The sequence below is a fragment of the Solea solea genome, chromosome 20, assembly GCF_958295425.1.
Source record: "Solea solea chromosome 20, fSolSol10.1, whole genome shotgun sequence".
NCBI lineage: Eukaryota > Metazoa > Chordata > Actinopteri > Pleuronectiformes > Soleidae > Solea > Solea solea.
In genome coordinates, this window is record NC_081153.1 from 1,619,867 (window position 1) to 1,640,538 (window position 20,672).

General features: G+C 44.3%; 1 protein-coding gene across 2 annotated transcripts; it reads right to left on the reverse strand.

Moving 5' to 3' along the window:
* Positions 1–758: 758 nt before the first annotated feature.
* On the reverse strand, positions 759–17,346 carry slc2a3a (solute carrier family 2 member 3a). 2 transcript variants are annotated; one of them, XM_058618593.1, is made up of 11 exons: positions 16,996–17,341; positions 16,617–16,818; positions 12,636–12,737; positions 11,476–11,636; positions 7,818–8,058; positions 7,466–7,628; positions 5,778–5,965; positions 5,592–5,696; positions 4,415–4,513; positions 4,115–4,318; positions 759–3,767 (listed from the first exon to the last, which is right to left on the reverse strand). In XM_058618593.1, the coding sequence occupies exons 2-11, from the start codon at positions 16,626–16,628 to the stop codon at positions 3,441–3,443; spliced, it is 1,602 nt and encodes a 533-aa protein (XP_058474576.1). In that variant the 5' UTR covers positions 16,629–16,818; positions 16,996–17,341; the 3' UTR covers positions 759–3,440. The 2 variants fall into 2 exon arrangements, with proteins under 2 accessions (XP_058474576.1, XP_058474575.1); XM_058618592.1 differs by having other exon boundaries at positions 4,115–4,513; positions 16,996–17,346.
* Between the last annotated feature and the right edge of the window lie 3,326 nt (positions 17,347–20,672).

Genomic DNA, 20,672 nt, shown 5'->3' on the forward strand with positions numbered 1-20,672 from the left:
TTTATCTTGCTCAAAAACTAAAGAAAAGTTATGAATTTCTGTAAAAAATTCCCTATGACGTGTGACATCGTGAAAATGCTGAACCGGACTTTCAAACAAAATGAATCATGGGAAAGAAATTGCCTTATGAATCAATAATTATCTTTATTATTGTTTAAATCCATACAAGTGTCAGGTTGAGGAAGCAGTGTGTTAGCATAGCCACAGAGTTAAAGGAGGCGGAACACGACACTAGACGTTTTCATCAGTGCAAACACAGCACGTAACCATCATCCACAAACACAATGATACATAAAACCAACATGGCTTCATCCAGAATCAAATAAATATTCATCTTAACATCTCTCTTTATCTATATTTTACATATATTATTCTATATTATACATATATTATATATATTGTTGTATTATTATACATATATTATACATCTGTCTTCGCTCTGTCTAAATATATTTGTCTTCAGTATAAATCCTTTACAATTTTTGTCAGGATGAATATTTTTGCAGTGCAGCCGAAAGGTAAATAATTACAGAAGAACATCAGGGCCACATGAAAAGGTTTTTCATTTTTATTTAAATAAATTCTGACTTTAATCAGGAAATTCAGACATGAATTTCAGAATTCTGACTTTAATCAGGAAATTCTGACTGATTAGTGTTCTGAATTTTTCTTTTTTTTTTGTTTTGTTTCCAAATAAAGTGACCCTAATTCTTTTCCATAAATAATACATACGGTGAAATAAATAATAAATAAATAAATAAATACATAAATATGTTCTTAAAGTGCAGCATGGGAGAAATATAGGCTTTTTTAAAATAACTGGCGCAACCACGACAGAATATAGAAAATTTTCTTTGCGTCATACATTTATACGCTACACACACACACACACACACACACTGTTGGATAAAACATTAAAGGTAGCGTGCCACAAACACACACACACACACACACACACACACACACACAGAAAGCTAACAAAGCATCACATCTAGACCTGATGAGTTGATTCAGAAAAACAGTGGAATCACAATCATGTTTTCGTGGCGTGTGAAGGAAGAATATTTTTTTTCATGAGTTTGTAAAACCTTTAGGAAAACATTATGGCCAGGATTTCAGATTTCGTTGAGCGCGTGACGTATTTCGGAGACTAATCGATGAACAAAAGTCGTCAAACGTGGCGAGTACAGAGCGTTCAGATTTCATAATTCTCATTTTAAAATGTAAGTCTTTGGACCTCATCGTCTCGTTTTTCAGCTCTGGAGGACAAAACTTACAAACTTTAACCTCTGTTTTATGTGCGCCCCCTACTGACCCACTGAAAGAACAACACTTTTTGACACTAACGTAGACTTAGCCATCAGAAAATATTGAGAACGTAGAATTTCTGATTAGTTTTTGTTCCTGACTTCTCACATGCGATCATCGCTAGCTTACAAAAACATTAGCTAGAGTTGCAACATTAATAATCAGCTGCTTTCATATTTTCACTTCCTGTTAAAATAACGTTGTTTACCTCTGAAACAAAACAATAACTTTAGCCTCTAATCATGATCCTTGTGTGTTGTTGTGTTCAGACTTACTGCCTAAATTAGCAAAGTGGCTACTTAATATAGCTCCCAGCAGGCAGCAAGAATACCAGCGGTTGTTGTATCAACATGTTGGTTTGCTAGCTTAGGTTTAGCCATTAAGCATCATTTAAAGATATAGAAATAAATAAGTTTGGACAATATCAATATCAATTATGACCGCTGATTAGTTCCTGGCTAGTTTACCTCCTAGCCTAATCCATAGCTAGGCTAAACAGCTCTAGAAGGTATGAAGAATGCTAGTTTCTGTTGCGCTCTTTTGCTAGCTCAGACTTAGCCTTCAGATGGTGTTAAGGGACTAATAAATGTTTTGAAAATATAGTATATTAAAACAAAAGAAGTTCCCGGCTAGCTTACCTGAACTTAGGTAAAGGTAAAGTTAGCTACGGAAGTTAGCAAGAACGGCATGCTATGTTGTTTAGCATTTGTCTTTGCTGTTTAACGTGGACAGAAACGATCTAAACGGTCTAAAGCCACGCCCACTGTTCTGTACCTCTGCTTGTTGTTTAAACAGCGTTAGCATTTGACTACGCTAATATTAGGCTAAAGATTCAACACTGATGCACATTTGAACAATTCTTACTTACTCTAATATCAGCGAGTACACGCAGGTGCTTCAGTAGATGCTTTGACATTGAGTGCTAACATGCTAACCAACGTCTACATGGCCACCTGTGGCTCTACTGCTAACTTTGCCGCTTGAAGGAGGCGTGTCTAAACGGAGAAATGTGATTTGACCACATCACTGATAGCAAAGCTCTCCATTTACGTTTTTAAAGGTTTATATAATCCGGGCTAATCTGGAAAAAGAATCACAACAAGACGACGTTTACGTCATAATTTTCTCTTCGACAGGAAAATATACATTAATCTACTCTAATCTACTAAATTTAAAACTACTGAGCTAAAGCGTGTTTTCAGCAAATCTTATAAAGAACTAAATTAGCTTCTTCTTTCAAATATTGCAGCTCAAACATTAACCGAAAAAAGACGACAAACCACGACACACTGTGAATTGTGTCGTAAAATGGTCGAAGCACCTAACTGTGTTTCAGAATAATACAAGCTGTGGTTACATCTGTTCTACAAGTGTGTGAAAGGACCAGTGTGTACGATTTAGTGGCATCTAGTGGTGAAGCTGTATATTGCAACCGACAAAATTCAGTGCATTTAAGAAACTACGGTGGCCTTCAGGTGCCAAGAATCTCCATTCTGGGAAACAACACGACACACTGTTACAAGTATTATAGATCATTCTCTGTTGATGGATCCTCACTAAATTCTACACATTACACCTTTAGTGAACGTTCAGTACTTTGGCATCGCGGAAAAAAACCTCTTGAGTTTTTGTCATTTCATTATCAGCAGCGAAAAAGGCAGAGTATGAATTTAAAAATAAAATCCCTTCTGAAATTCTTCCTTTACGACACGAGAGGGACGGATAAATATAATATGTTTAAATATTGAAATATTACAGGACAAAACTACAGCTACACACGTATATTGCACGTTAACGCCTGTCAGAAAACTTTAAAGACAATAAAAACACGTCACTCCACTCACACGACACGCACTTTAAACTCAGGAGGAACTGGACACGCCCACGCCGGTTTACAACTGACCTCTGACCCCGGGTATCACCTCCCAGACAACCGGTGGTGAGGTGGGTCGACCCCAGGTCGCTCATAGGAATGTGTACGTTGGTTGTTAATGGGAGGTTTTGTACGATAACAGTCGGGAGGATGTAAAAGAAGGAATTATCATTTTGAAGCACAGACGTGTGAGTGCAGCGTGACCTTTCAACTCAACTCATTTCCCTTCGTTTAGAACCTCCTTCCACTCGTGACAACTCTACACGCTCTCCTGCATTGTCTGCTTCAACTTGTCGTCCAGGGGTGTGGTTTCGGCCGCGGGAGGCGGGGCTTTGGCTGTAGCTGCCGCCTCCACCAGCGGCACCTTCTCCTTCAGGGGTGAGGCCGGAAGTGTCACGCCGGCGCTGGCGCCGCCCTGGGGAGGATCCTCGAGGGACGAGGAGGTGGGAGGCGGACCTCCGCCAAAGCCGCGGGCGATCTCGTCGAAGGTCTTACCCTTCGTCTCCGGGACTTTGATGAAGGTGAAGATGAAGAAGAGGATGAGGAAGGTGGTGAAGATGAGGAAGACCCACGGCCCGCACACCTCCTGCACCGAGGAAGAAGATTTTACATGTTAACTGTTTCCATGGAAACATTTCACTGGAAAGTTTGTGTCGCTTTGTAAAACCACACACGCACGCGCACGCGCACGCACACACACACGCACACGTGCACACACACACGCACACGCACACGCACACGCACAGGAGTAGTTGATCCGCTGCTGCCTCCATCACTAATCACTAAGTTCTAATGTCTTATTTTATTAAAATCCTTCGCTAACATTGACCTCAGTGACACAGAGTGACCACACGAGGCAGCAGAGGACCAGCAGCTCCTGATCGTGAACGTGTTCTTTTCGTGGTCAGAAAGTGGACGTGCGCGGTCACTCACCACCAGTTTGGGGAAGCTCATCCCGACCAGGAAGTTGGCCGTCCAGTTGCAGCAGCCGGCCACAGCCATGGCGGCCGGGCGCGGCCCCTGAGAGAACAGCTCGGCCACGATGAACCAGGGGATCGGCCCGGGGCCCAGTTCAAACATGGCCACGAACAGCATGATGGCCAGGATCGCCACGTAGCTCATCGCTGGGATGCTCACCTGAGAATAAAGAATACATGAACACAACATGAACATGACTGCAGTAACCAGTTCACAGGCTAGAGGTCGCTGTTGTGGATGTTTTATAAAAGTCACCAGCAGCAGGGAGACGGTCATGAGCAGAGCGCTGACCGCCATTCCACCAAGACCCAGGAGGTGCAGAGTCCTCCGACCCGCCTTCTCCACCAGGAAGAGCTGCAGGACACAAGAGGACACATGAACATACAGGAACCAGAGAGGTTCACCAAGTCCAGGTCCAGTCCAAAGTCCAAACTTTCTTCACGAGTCAAAGTCAAGTCTGACGTCTTTTGGTCCAAGTCCAATTACAAGTCTTTCTTTATGAGTCCGTTAAGTCCCAAGTCTTTGAGGGACAAGTCCAAGTTGTCGTGTCCAGGTCTCAGACAGGAGTCCTGGTCTCAGACAGGAGTCCTGGTCTCAGAGTGGAGTCCTGGTCTCAGACAGGAGTCCTGGTCTCAGAGTGGAGTCCTGGTCTCAGACAGGAGTCCTGGTCTCAGACAGGAGTCCTGGTCTCAGACTTGAGTCCTGGTCTCAGACTGGAGTCCTGGTCTCAGACAGGAGTCCTGGTCTCAGAGTGGAGTCCTGGTCTCAGACAGGAGTCCTGATCTCAGACTTGAGTCCTGGTCTCAGAGTAGAGTCCAGGTCTCAGACTTGAGTCCTGGTCTCAGACAGGAGTCCTGGTCTCAGAATGGAGTCCTGGTCTCAGACTTGAGTCCTGGTCTCAGACTGGAGTCCTGGTCTCAGACTGGAGTCCAGGTCTCAGACTTGAGTCCTGGTCTCAGACAGGAGTCCTGGTCTCAGAGTAGAGTCCTGGTCTCAGACTGGAGTCCTGGTCTCAGACAGGAGTCCAGGTCTCAGACTTGAGTCCTGGTCTCAGAGTGGAGTCCAGGTCTCAGACTTGAGTCCTGGTCTCAGACAGGAGTCCTGGTCTCAGAATGGAGTCCTGGTCTCAGAGTGGAGTCCTGGTCTCAGACAGGAGTCCTGGTCTCAGAGTGGAGTCCAGGTCTCAGACTTGAGTCCTGGTCTCAGACTGGAGTCCTGGTCTCAGAGTGGAGTCCAGGTCTCAGACTTGAGTCCTGGTCTCCGACAGGAGTCCTGGTCTCAGAATGGAGTCCTGGTCTCAGAGTGGAGTCCTGGTCTCCGACAGGAGTCCTGGTCTCCGACAGGAGTCCTGGTCTCCGACAGGAGTCCTGGTCTTAGAGTGGAGTCCTGGTCTCAGAGTGGAGTCCTGGTGTCAGAGTGGAGTGTGACTCACAGAGACGATGGTGAAGATGGTGTTGACGATCCCGGCTCCGATGGTGGCGTAGATGGGCTGCTTCACACCAGCGTCAGCAAAGATTCCTGTGGAGTAGTAAAACACCTGCAGAGACAAACACGTCATTAACAATTATACTTTAAACTTTATTGATCAGCTGTGTTATTGACGGTGCCGCTGACTCACGGCGTTGATCCCCGACAGCTGCTGTGAGAGCTGCAGCATGACGGCGATGAGGAGCGGCTGACGATACGAGGCAGAGCGGAACAGCTCGGCGATGGTCACCTTCTTCTCCATCGCCATCTTAGCGCTCTCCTCCTTCATCTCCTGCATGTCTTTACTGACGTCCTCGCTGCCGCGCAGACGCACCAGAGCTGTGGACACAATCACATGTGAGAGAACACATGAGAAAACCTGCCATTGTTACCAGAATCATTCAAAACACACGTTTATGAGGGGCGTTGTTGGTGTCAGTGAAAACATGCTGTCCCCACTCACTCTCCCACACCAAAGCCCACACAGCAAACCAGTGATTTTAGCTGCGGGGACACAGGAGCTGCTGGTCCTCTGCTGCCTCGTGTGGTCACTGTGTGTCACTGAAGTTAATCTGAACAAAGCCGAATTTTACAAAATCAGACATTAGTATTTAGTGATGGAGGCAGCAGTGGATCAACATCTCCTGTGTGTGTGTGTGTGTGATGTTAGAATCACTGATGTTCTCTGTGGGCTTTGGTGTGGGAGAATGAGTGGTTTACAAACTTCAGTTTCCTGTTGGAAAAGTCTGTGTAACAGTGAGATAAAGACGTGAACGCGTAGATTTAAAGTGATGTTAAGTATTAAGTATCTAACATGTTGTTGACACAGGTGGCGCTCACATCGTGTCAGTCCCTCACATTCTCTTTTCTCTGCTTCTACGTATATGGTCACAAACTATGACCATATATCCTTTTTTTGGGGGTCATTAAACTCATCGAGAGAGCAGCACATGACTCATCTGTGGATGATAATCCAGGAAAAATCTAATCCAGGGCAGAGTTGAGGGGGTGTTTGTTTTTGTCACTTGGAGAAAGAAGTGGTCAGACGAGCGCGCAGATGCCAAAACCTTCTGTCTGTTCCTCACCTCTCTGTATCTGTAGCAACTGCTAAACTGACGAAGCTCGTCTCCACCTCAGGACACGGCAGCAAGATTGTGTTGTGCAAAAACAGACTTCTACTAGAAATAAACCAAAGTGATTTAAAGAATCTGCAAGAAAACTTCCATCTGTCTTTGATCTGCAGCCACTTTCAGACTCTCATGTTCCTTTAAGAGGAAAAACTGGACAAAACAACAAGAACGTTGTTCTTAAATTCTGTCATGTAAGAAATATTGACTTAAAATAATTCTTCCTTTACTGGATTAAGCTGAATTTAAGATTGTATCACTTAGAATTTCTTATATTTTCCACACACACCAATCAGTGCGAGTGAATTTTAAACTTTCTAAAGTTAAAAGTCAAACCTTTTCAGGACAAAGTTGGATTCATTTTCTAATGAAAAACAACGATTCACCATTGTTTGTTTTTACGTGAACATTAATATCGTGACCGCAGGACTTCAAGATGATAAAGATAACGACAACAATGGCCACTGTGTGGCGCTAGAGAGAGAGGCCGCTGTCAGAGTATAGTAACTGTAGACCACGTTCTCCCTGCTGCCTGTAGGGGGCGAAATGAGCGGCTTTGCAGGTTATCATCGTGGACTTTTGGCCACAACTAGTGTTGCCGTGGTAACACACATTGCTAAATTCATGGGTCATCATAAACCTGGTGTGTGTTTGTGTGCGACAGAGTGAGTCAGTGAAACGGACGTAGCATCAACGTCAACATCGCAGTTACCTTTGCGCGCCTGCTCCTCCTGTTTGAGGTTGATGAGCAGGAAGCGGGGGCTCTCGGGGCAGAAGGGCAGGAGGATCCACTGCAGCACGGCGGGGACCACGGTGAGGGCCAGCAGTAGGGGCCACATCTTATCTGATCCCAGCAGGGCCTCCAGACCAAAGATCTGAACACAACACAACAAACGCTAAAGCCTTGTCTCCACCGAGTGAAACGCTTTACTACGGTAAGTTGCCGTCTTTGGCACCCTGCCCTTAGGGATGTTATGGTCTGGGAGGAGCTAGACTGGCTCCTCCCACTACAGCCAAACAAACAAAAGAAACAGCTGCTAATTGTTGGGAAGTGTCCTACACACCTGAGCGATCAGGATGCCCACCACCACACCGAGCTGGTGCAGGGTTCCAAACGCTCCCCTGAGGGGAGTGGGCGACACCTCGCCCACGTACATGGGCGTGAGGCCGGTGAAGAGTCCGCAGAAGAGGCCGATGACGAGGCGGCCGGCGATGATCATCTCGTACGAGGAGCAGATGGTGGAGAAGCCCATGAGGAGGCCGCCGATCACTGCCAGAATGTTCACCAGCATCATGGAGCGACGCCTGAGGAGAAGGAGGAGGAGTCTGTTCATCACATGACTGTCCAACAGGTCACATGACAGACTTCAAACTTGGCAGGTTAAGAACTGGTTAAGAACTGTTGGAGACAAACAGACTGAAGGATTGGCACAGATTGGCTGGTTTATGATACGTCCGTCACATGACCAGAGTGTGCGCCTCACACACCTCAGTGACTCACATTTTAAGGTGAAGATATGTTTTAAGGTTAGGTTGAGGTTAGGATTAGGATTAGGCCAGTAGTGATTGTGGTTAGGGTTAGAGTAAGTCTTCAGGAAATGAATGTAAGTAAATGCAATGTCCCCTCAAGTCATGAATGTCCAACGTGTGTGTGTGCATTTGTGTGTGTGTGTGTGTGTAAATATTTAGTCCATATTAAAATAACTTCACTTCTTACAGATATTGTTCTTGTTTAACAATAAAAATTAAAACTCTAGTCCGCTGGTTATCAACTTTCTTTTAAGCCCAAGATCCCTGAACAGTCAAGATGTAGTTATTGAAACATCGATAACATATTTCCTACTTTATTTTCAGCAAACATTTGGGATCAGTAAAGTACATTTGTTTAAGTATGATGATTTATTTTAATCAGGTTTTTGTTCGTCACACCATCAGTTTTAAGTTGCTTTATAACGTCAGAGCTGTTGATCTTTGTTTGTGGGTAGAAATAAACGCTTAGACTCTGACCCTGAAGCAGCCGTCGCTCCAGCCCTGGAACTAACTTCTCCTCTGAGCTTCCTGACCACAGTCTGAAGATAAACAGACTTTCTTTCTTATATCTTTATCTAACTATTATAGAACTTATCTGTGAAGCTCATGCTACCAGGACAGTTCTACAGCTGATTCAAGAGAGGAAGACGCTCACAGAGCAGCACCAATTCCTGCGAGGAATTTATTGTAATCCTTCAGATTATTATTATTATCATGCCGTGGCTTTGTGGAGGTTAACGTGCATAAAAACTCTTCAGTGAAGGTCAGTGAAGATTGCGATAGTGCCATAGTGCACAGACCGGTTAGTAGCCCCAGGGCTCTATAGCGCCACCAGAAGTCAGATCATGGTCAGACAAAAGTCAGCGGATTGGGACAAAATCTGATGAGTGTGCTTTTTTTTTCTATTGTGTCAAAGTCGCACATAGTTGTTTTCTAATTTTAACCAAACTTTGTACTCTTTGCTCTCATGATTCCAAACTTCCCTGAGCTCCGCCCACACAGAAATTGGCCATTTTGGAAAAACAAAAATAGCTAGTCTGTGCATTTTAAGCACGTTTTAAGATAGCCACGTCTAACTCGGTCCATGTGTTGGACAAGTGTACTGATATTGGCCCAGGGCTCGGACATGTGCGTTGCTAAATTGTTATTTGGAATTTAGCAGTCTGATGGCCAGCGGAAAGTAGCTGTTCTTGAGTCGGTTTGTTCTGCAGCGGATGCTGCGGAACCTCCTGCCAGATGCCAGCAGGGAGAACAGTCCATGGTGGGGGTGGGTGTGGTCAGTGAGGATCTGGTGAGCCCTGGTTAGACAGCGCCTGTGTGCAATGTCTTTGATGGGTGGGAGTGGTGTCCCAATGATCTTCTCCGCTGTTCTCACCACCCTCTGCAGAGACTTCCAGTCGGAGGCCTTGCAGCTCCCAGACCAGACGGAGATGCCACTGGTCAGCAGGCTCTCGATGGTCCCTCTGTAGAAGGTGGAGAGGATGGGAGGGGGGAGAGACACCCTTCTCATCCGTCGCAGGAAGTGTAGGCGCTGCTGGGCTTTCTTCACCAGGGAGGTAGTGTGAAGTGTCCAGCTGAGGTTGTCTGTGATGTGGACCCCCAGGAACTTGGTGCTGCTGACGACCTCCACCGTTGTGCCATTGATGAGGAGTGGTGTATGGCTGGGTCGGGATCTTCTGAAGTCGACGATGATCTCTTTTGTCTTGTCAACATTCAGAAGCAGGTTGTTCACCCTTCACCAGTCCACCAGATGTCGCACTTCCTCTCTGTAGGCCAGTTCGTTGTTGTCCTGAATGAGGCCCACAACTGTTGTGTCGTCCGCATGTTTTAGGATGTGGTTGGTGTTGTACCTGGGACGACAGTCGTGGGTCATCAGGGTGAACAGCAGGGGACTCAGGACGCAGCCCTGTGGGGGATGATCGTGTTGAATGCTTAGCTGAAGTCCAGAAACAGCATCCGCACGTGGGTGTTCTTGTCCTCCAGGTGCTCCAGGCTCAGATGGAGAGCAGTGGAGATGGCGTCCTCAGTGGAGCAGTTAGGTTGGTACGCAAACTGGAGCGGATCGTATGATGGAGGCAGTATGGAAATTATGTGGTCCTTGACCACCCGCTAGAAGCACTTCATGATGGTCGTTGTTAGTGCAACCGGGGCGAAAGTCATTAAGGCATGTGATGGTTGGTTTCTTGGGCACTGGGATGATCATGGCAGACTTAAAGCACGGGGGGGACAACAGCCTGGATCAGTGACGTGTTGAAGATGTCTGTGAGCACACAGGCCAGCTGGTCTGCGCACTCCTTGATCAGCCGTCCTGGGATGTTATCTGGGCCAGATGCTTTCCGTGCGTTAACTTTTCTCAGGGCTCTCCGTACAGCAGTAGTTTCGAGCCTGAGTGCCTGTTCATCGAGGTGGGGGGTTGCTTTCCTCGCTGGGGTGCTTTTCAGAGCTTCAAATCTCCCAAAGAAGTTGTTGAGCTCATTGAGGAAGCTGATGTCGTCTCGGCAGGGTGAGGGTGTGGCTTTGTAGTCTGTGACGGTCTTGATGCCCTGCCACAGTTGTCTGGAGTTGCTGGGATCATGGAAGAAACCTTGGACCTTCTGGCTGTGGGCGCGTTTTGCTGCCTTGATAGCACGGTTCGGATTGGCCCTCGCTGTTCTGAGTGCCACCGCTTCACCGGATTTGAAGGCAGCATTACGTTCCCTCAGGCTTGTGCGCACCTCCTTAGTCATCCAAGGTTTCTGGTTGGCCCGTGTGACTATTGTCTTTTCTACTGTGACCTCCTCCATGCACCACTGAATGTAGCCGGTCACAAATGCAGCATACTCCACATCTGTATGTTGACTGTCTGTTGCAGCCTCTCTGAACATGTCCCAGTCAGTGCACTCAACTCGACTCAACAGGAAGTCGCCTTCTTTTTAATTTTGGCGTGCATCGTGTTTTCTGTCCCACAGACGGACAGGTTAGCGCCTCGAGAAACAAACACAGAGACTTTCACGAGAACATAAGAGTGAAAAAAGCTGTGGTTTGAGGAGAAGACTGAAGACAAACAACATTAGAGCCGATCAGCTGAACCACACAGGAAATACAACACTGACAGACATTCACATCCCATAATAACCTGATTTGACACAGATAATATAATCATGTCATTATTATATTATGATGTTATTTTTACCACAGCAGATCACGTCCTACCTGCCGAAGCGGTCGGCCATGACACCCACGCTGAAGGAGCCCACCATGCCGCCGACGCTGAACACGGAGACGGCGACGCTCCAGACGATGGTGCAGACGCCGGGCTCGATGGCTTTACCGTAACGCTCAATCCACGTGTTGTTGAAGAAAGATCGCAGTTTCTGGAGGAGAGGGAAATCATGTTATACAAATACATTTAATAATAAATAATGGTTTTTTTTATTAGTTTAATCTTTTAAAAAAAACTTATTTCATAACCAGAACTTGGCTGGAATTAGAGGGTGATTAGCTTAGTTTAGCATGAGGATTAAGGATTAAGCGGGAAAATGCTTAGTGTGTCAAGAAATAGTAATTCTATTAAAATTTGCTTTTCCTGTTTTGTTTTTTGGTGAAAGTGTAAAACAAACACACATAAAATCCCAGTTAAAAGCAGCACTGTTAGGCTAGCTGTCGCCAGGCTAAATGCTAACAGTGAATCCAGACCGTATGTAGCACTGGATTAATTGGTTGCTAGCTTTAGCTTAGCTTGGAAGCAGCAAGCCTACAAGTTAGTAAATCTATTACATTTTCATGTGTGAAACACCAAAGTTACCACTCATCAATTAGCTTTACCAAATACGTAGCACTGTTAGCTTTAGCCTGGAGGCAGCTAGCCTAACAGTGCTGCTGTTAACTGTGATTTTATTCACCACGTTCACGAAAAACAGTCTAAGCTTTGATGACGTGTTTGCTAATGTTCTCACAAAAGGCAAAAACAGAACAAACATTTTCACTGGATGTAAATTTACAATCTCTATTTGAATATCAATATTCGCTTACTTTATTTTATTAACCAACTGTTAGCTCACTTACATTACTTATGCTTGAGTTTTGTGTGGTTTTGTTTTTAAGAACATTTTGAATGTGTAATGTTTAAACGTTCACATTTTAAACATGGAAACGAGCAAATTTGTGCATAAGCTAGCAACAAATTTACAATAACTGACATAAAATTCCCAAGAAATGTTTGAAAAATGAATGAAAACTTCACTTTATGAACATTATGTGAAACAAATTTACATGAATCTCAACTGCAAGTTTGGGGACCCAAAAAAATCGCCCGTAACCCATCTGAGGGTCCCAGCCCAGTGTTTGGGAACCACTGCTGTTAGGTTACTGACCTGCTCGGGAGCATTGATGACTCCGGTGTTGTAGCCAAACTGCAGCGAGCCGATGACGGCGGTGGACAAAGAGAAGAGGAGGTAACATGTGACCTGATTGTCCTGCAGAGACAAAGACCAGGACGTGAGACGGCCGTGAGACGGACGTGAGACGGACGTGAGACGGACGTGAGACGGACGTGAGACGGATGTGAGACGGATGTGAGACAGACGTGAGACGGATGTGAGACGGATGTGAGACAGACGTGAGACAGATGTGAGTGAAATCAGTGCCAGCGGCGACTGAGGCAATAAAAGTGTGATGCTGACGCCACACACACACACACACACACACACACAGATGTGTTTAATGTGTTTGTAGCGTGTACATTATTACAGTGTGAGGCCTGAGGGCAGCAGCAGCAGCAGCAGTAGTAACAATAGCAACAGCAGCAGCAGCAGCAGCAGTAACAGCAGCACCAGCAGCACCAGTGACAGCAGCAGCAGCAGTAACAGCAGCAGTAACAGCAGCAGCAGCAGCAGCAGCAGCAGCAGCAGCAGAAATCAGGTCACTGTGTGTTTGTTAATGCTTCAGTGCTGATGAAGCAGCTTCCTGTGCTGCTGTTACCTGAGACAGTTTTGACACTGAGCGTGTCCCTGCTGATCCACTGCCCTTGGCAGGACAACAACAATAAGAGCAGCAGCAGCAGCAGCAGCAGCAGCAGCAGCAGCGATTCAGGAACATCTACTGCTGCTCATGATTCAATCAGAGGACGGAACACGATCATGGAGATGATGTAAAGGTCAAAATCAATATTTATGTCTTCTGTTTGTTAAAGTAAATGTTACAGTTTTGAATTTTCCGGATCATTTTTTGTGTTTTTTTAATCGTTTCCGTCTCCAATGATTTCACTTAAAACAAAAGAAATCAAACTCTGTGATGAAGTCAATAAAGATGAAACACAGCTTTACAGCTTTACTAGAAATAAACCAAATATTCTCACATTTATTTCAAATGTTCAAAAACAATCTGCTAATAATGACTGTAAGTAAATGTTGTTTGTCCAGAAAACTTCAAAGTAGTTTCTAAATCTAAACTGTAACGTTCCTGAAACCAGGAAAAACACTGAACTTCATCCTAAACATACAGCAGAACATCCACGTCTGCACTTTTAAACATAATCAGTGATAAATCCACACAAAAAACCTGATTTCATCTTTCATTAAAACATTCCCTAGTCCCTTGCCTTTACCTTCACAACTAAGTGCCTAATCCTAATCCTAACACCAGGTCCGAACCCTGAAAAAGTCCTTTAAAGTTGTCCCTCACAAGGTCAAAATGATGTCCCTCAATTGTCCGTCTTTTGGACCTCACACAGATATAAAGACACACACACACACACACACACCTTCCCGTGTCTTTGTGTCGAGTCACAGTGACTCAGTAGAAATGTGTCTTTGGTCACATGACCACGTCTGAGTCGAGGATCAATAACAGAAAAGCTGTCGATCTTCACTCAGCCTAAATATTAATATTAAAATAAAGATAATAAAACACACAGAAACATCTGTGTCTGTCACCTGTTGCTTTATGTGTCAACAGGTGCCCGGTTACCACGGCAACTCATCATCATCGTCATGAGTTATCAGACCGTGGCGACTCGTCTCATTCGTCTCTGGACTTTGGTTTGTTTGGAGACTCATTCATTCATGAGAGTCCCTATTAATCCCCCCCCCCCCCCGTTTCCATGGCAACAGCCTGGAGGTGACACATTATTGACACAGGCTGAACCTGCTGCTGCTACTGCAATCCTGCACACACACACACACACACACACACACACACACACAGAGGATGACCTATATGTTTTGGATGAAGGTTAAATGTATTGATCAGTTCTGGTGATTGATCGTTGATAAACATCAGTGACATTAACGTGTATCGATGAGTCGATGGATGTCAGGTCTGACATCATCAGATGATCAGATGATCAGATGATCGGTAGGTAGGATGGTCAGTCGGTAACTCCCGATCACTGATTCTCGTTTTCAAAACGTCAAATAAAATTCTTTGATGTTTTTTTTATTCAGAATAAAGCTGCAGTAGGTAACCTGGATTCATCATAGTATGAGTCATGTGATCACAGAGAAGCTCCTCCTCCTCTACACTATTTGATCAATCACAAGTCAGTTCAGAGTGTGCCGGTGTGGGCAGAGCCTTGTTTTCACTGTGTTCTCACTGTGTTTTCACTGTGTTCTCACTGTGTTTTCACTGTGTTCTCACTGTGTTTTCACTGTGTTCTCACTGTGCTTTCACTGTGTTTTCACTGTGTTTTCACTGTGTTCTCACTGTGTTTTCACTGTGTTTTCACTGTGTTCTCACTGTGTTCTCACTGTGTGTTCACTGTGTTCTCGCTGTGTGTTCACTGTGTCTTCACTGTGTTCTCGCTGTGTGTTCACTGTGTTCTCACTGTGTTCTCGCTGTGTGTTCACTGTGTTTTCACTGTGTTCTCACTGTGTTCTTGCTGTTTGTTCACTGTGTTTTCACTGTGTTCTCACTGTGTGTTCACTGTGTCTTCACTGTGTTCTCACTGTGTGTTCACTGTGTTTTCACTGTGTTCTCACTGTGTTTTCACTGTGTTCTCACTGTGTTTTCACTGTGTGTTCACTGTGTCTTCACTGTGTTCTCGCTGTGTTTTCACTGTGTTCTCACTGTGTTCTCACTGTGTTCTCACTGTGTGTTCACTGTGTCTTCACTGTGTTCTCACTGTGTCTTCACTGTGTTCTCGCTGTGTGTTCACTGTGTTTTCACTGTGTTCTCACTGTGTTTTCACTGTATTCTCACTGTGTTTTAACTGTACTCTCACTGTGTTTTCACTATGTTCTCACTATGTTTTCACTGTATTCTCACTGTGTTCTCACTGTGTTTTCACTATGTTCTCACTGTGTTTTCACTGTATAAAATAACATGAGCATAAAACAAAGACTCCTTCAGCTTATTGATTTAGTGATTTCCTTCATCGCCCAGAATTCCTTTAGGTTAAAGCTCAGAGGACCAGGTGATATGTGTCTGTGCTGAGAGAGAGACAGACAGACAGAGAGAGACAGAGAGAGTGAGACAGACAGACAGACAGACAGACAGACAGACAGACAGACAGAGACAGACAGACAGAGACAGTAACTGCTTGAACAAAGACAAATGTTTCCTGTTGCTGTTTCATCAAAATCTACATGAACGTGGACGATGAGATAAGGAGAAGAAATTCTCCCTCCCTCTCATCCTGTCACCACCTGTTCATCCTCTCATCCTCAGAAAAACGATGTTTCATCTCAACAATTTTAACATGAACTCACACAAACACACACGAATATCAATGCAGATGAATACATTAGTACATTAATATTAAATGACAGCTCATATTTGTACTTCTTAAACTTGTTGCTCCGGGATTAATAAAAGATTATATAGTATTTTAGATTATCAGATTATCTTTACTACATGCATATTTATGTATTCATTCATTCAATCATTCATGTCATCTGTCGATGAAGCAGAACATCTGCAGAGCTGCTGTGTGACTCACACACACACACGTGCACACACACGCACACATACGCACGCACGTGTTGTAAACAAATAATCCACGATGACACAACAAAGATTGTGGATTATCTCACATAATAAAGTCAAAGTTTCCTCACATTCTGCTGATGACTCAGCAGATGTAATGATAATCTGTGCAATAATCCTGTGACTCTGCACTTTTTCATCTCCTTCAAACAACCATTCATCACTTCTGGATTAATCTGTCATCATCAGTGTTTATAACAATAATAATAATAATCTCAGATTTTTCTTTGCTCCAAATAACAAATAAATCATTAAAACTCACAACGGCACTTTTGCTGCTCAAACCTGGGAATTCCTTCAATTTGTGATCAATCTAATCTACTCTCATCTAATCTAATCTAATCTAAAACAGAGAGAGTAAAGTCACTTGCCTGACCCGCCATCTTCTCAGATCACAGATAATCTCAGATCTTCAGGAGCTGACCAAAAAGAAACCCACGCTCACTGGCTCCGCCCGCCGGTGCCGACAGCTGCCAGAAAACCAACACACCTCAAGGCGCTGTCCGTGGTAGCAAACACCGGAGTCCAGGGTCCACGGTCCAGGACCAGAACCCGAGTCTACTCTGGTCGGTTCTTCATCAGCAGAGAAACAACAACAATCATTAATAATCAATGAAAACATGTATGTGACAGAGTTTATGTTTGTTTTTGATCGATTATCTGCGTTTGATTCATGACGTCATCGGTGTGAGGGGAGAAACGGAGTCCGCATCAGAGCAGCAGAAACCGGGCAGCACGAGTCAGACTCACCGGTGATGAGATCCGCGTCTCCTCCTTCTCCTCCGTGTCCTCGTGTCTGTCTGTCTGTCTCTCTCTTTGTGTCCTCGTGTTTGTCTCTCTCTCGCTCTGTGTCCTCGTGTCTGTCTGTCTGTCCTCGTGTCTGTCTGTCTGTGTGTCTTCGTGTCTGTCTCTCACAGATGCGCTCCCTCCTCTTCACGCTCTTATCTTCATCTTCTTCTTCTTCTTCTTCTCCATCAGCCTATGAAGAAGTGGGATGCTGGGATGGTATGACGCGTCGTGGCTCCGCCCCCCTGACTCGCCGCCAGTGTGTGCGTGCAGAAGCGTCCGTGACTTTCCTGCATCCTCCTCCTCCTCCTCTTCATCAACGCGGGACGGGGGCGCCTCTGTGTCCTATTATTGCTGTCGCAGCGCCGGCGTGTTCATAGCGCGCGCATGCGCAGTGGAGAGAGGCGGGACGTGAGGGTCGTGCGCGTCCTCCTCACCTTCCCGTCATGCACCTCTCTCTGCAGTGACCTTGAGAAGTAGCCGCGTGAGGTCACACATTTATACTGATGCTGCAGATGCTGCGGCCCCGCCGTTGCTATGGTGACGCGTCACGAGGCAGCATCATCAGAAGCAGCATCAGCAGCAGCAGCATCATCATCAGCAGCACCAGCAGCATCATCATCATCATCATCATCAGCAGCAGCATCATCAGCCTCACAGACAATTTGAAGAGAAACTCACACAGATTAATGTTTATAATCTGAGTGTCTAGATTAGATTAACAGAGAATATGAGAGAGAATATTCACGTCTATTTCACGTCAAGAGTGAAGAAACTCATTCACCAGTTTACAGTGATTTACTCTGAAAGGCCACAAGGGGGAGCCCTCACTTTACTTGTGAGTTTAATGATAAATATTGTTACATTTTAGACATTATAGTTACATGTTTGTAACATCGCAACCTTTTGTGTAATTTCAGTCATGTTTTTGTGCTTTTGTATGTAACAAGAACTTTTGTAAAACACATTTTATTTTCTTTCTTAATAATAGTTTAGTAGAATTACTAAAAAGGTTTCTGAAACATTAGATTAAAACATGTTTTAACATGTAATATTTTTACAAAGTTATACAAATCTGAACAATTCTAAACATTCTTTAGTAATGAAAGTAAATATTTTGTAGGCTGAGTTAATATTTTTATAAAATAACGACATTTTTATAACCTGTGTTCACTCACAGTGATGTGTCACCTGTCTCACCTTGTTTCCGGTTGATAGACAGCTAAACTTCAAAAGCTTTTTCAAAAACACACGTTTTTCTGAGCCGAATTTACCGGATCATCAGAGTGACCCGCGACATGTTTTCAAATGTGGTGTCAGAGTCACACATTTTTACAAAAACACAAGAAACCTTCAAAAACGCTGATTTTCCGAACGGGATTCAGCAGCTGTCGCGTGTAAACTGCAGTGAGTGAGACAGGTTTGATTCTGTGACTGAAAAATACGCAATTTTTGATGAATAACATTAAACTTATTGATTAAAACAGACATTTAAACGTCAGGAGATGATTGATGATTGATGATTGATTAGATTATAAACACCGTATTACACACAGGAACCAAATGACTCTGACAACACAGCTTCCTTCTGGTGTGAAATGCTCCTGGCACGCAGTGCATGTTGGGAAAGAGAGTCAGGTAGTGCAGACGTCACAGTGATGTAATACTCCCACCTGCTGGACATGTTGAGCAGTGCATCACTCTGTCAGTAGTATGTAAAAACCAGGAATAAGAATATTAAAGTGTTTGTATTATTGAAGTTTAGTATGATTTTAATATAATTTTAATATGATTTTAATGATTTGTTGATACAACAGAAAACATCACAACACTTTTGTTTGAATGTTTCTATGATTTTAATTTAAATTAAATCTTATTTTATAGGAAAATCAGACATTAAAGGAGGTTTTGTGAGAAAACACTTTGCCCCCTCCTCTCTCCTCCTCTTCATCACAGCAGAGCAGCTCTCCTCCTCTCACAGATGCTCCTCAGGTGGTTGGAGCAGGTGGAGGTGAACCAGCTTTTCCCAGCGTCGTCTGCTGGATTCTGTCGACCGCACAGCTCCTCCTCCTCCTCCTCCTCCTCCTCCTCCTGAGACAGACACATGAGACTTTAGAGACACATGAGAGACATAAGACAGACACATGAGAGACAGACACATGAGAATTTAGAGACACATGAGAGACATGAGACAGACACATGAGAGACAGACACATGAGACTTTAGAGACACATGAGAGACAGACATATGAGACTTTAGAGACACATGAGAGACATGAGACAGACACATGGGAGACAGACACATGAGACTTTAGAGACACATGAGAGACATGAAACAGACACATGAGACACATGAGGGACAGACACATGCAACACATGAAACACATGCGACACATGAGACACATGAGAGACATGAGACAGACATATGAGAGACATGAGACAGACACATGAGACTTTTGAGACACATGAGACTTTTGAGACACATGAGAGACATAAGACAGACACATGAGACTTTAGAGACACATGAGAGACATGAGACAGACACATGAGAGACATGAGAGACAGAAACATGATAATTTAGAGACACATGAGAGACATGAGACAGACACATGAGAGACATGAGCCAGACACATGAGACTTTTGAGACACATGAGAGACATAAGACAGACACATGAGACTTTAGAGACACATGAGAGACATGAGACAGGCACATGAGAGACAGACACATGAGACACATGAGAGACATGAGACAGACACATGAGACACACGAGAGACATGAGAGACATAAGACAGACACATGAGAGACAGACACATGAGACAGACACATGAGAGACATGAGAGACAGACACATGAGCATTTAAAGACACATGAGAGACATGAGACAGACACATGAGAGATAGACACATGAGACAAACACAAGAGAGACATGAGACAGACACATGAGACTTTAGAGACACATGAGAGACATGAGACAGACGCATGAGAGACAGACATATGAGACTTTAGAGACACATGAGACAGACACATGAGAGACAGACATATGAGACTTTAGAGACACATGAGAGACATGAGACATACACATGAGAGATGGACACATGAGACTTTAGAGACACATAAGAGACATGAGACAGACCTATGAGAGACATGAGACAGACACATGAGAGACAGACATATGAGACTTTAGAGACACATGAGAGACATGAGACGGACACATGAGAGACATACACATGAGACTTTAGAGACACATAAGACAGACACATGAGAGACAGACATATGAGACTTTAGAGACACATGAGAGACAGACATATGAGACTTTAGAGACACATGAGAGACATGAGACAAGAGACACATGAGAGACATGAGACAGACACATGAGAGACAGACACATGAGACAAACACAAGAGAGACATGAGACAGATACATGAGACTTTAGAGACACATGAGAGACATGAGACAGACACATGAGAGACAGACATATGAGACTTTAGAGACACATGAGACAGACACATGAGAGACAGACATATGAGACTTTAGAGACACATGAGAGACAGACATATGAGTCTTTAGAGACACATGAGAGACATGAGACAGACACATGAGAGACAAGAGACACATGAGAGACATGAGACAGACACATGAGAG

Bases quoted from the DNA above. Each gene is read 5' to 3' on its own strand.
- slc2a3a (XM_058618592.1), bottom strand. The intron at 5,966-7,465 runs GTAACTGCGATG...TTGTGTCCACAG, and splicing joins GGAGGAGCAGGCGCGCAAAG to CTCTGGTGCGTCTGCGCGGC. The intron at 4,514-5,591 runs GTGAGTCACACT...TGTGTCCTGCAG, and splicing joins CCATCTTCACCATCGTCTCT to CTCTTCCTGGTGGAGAAGGC.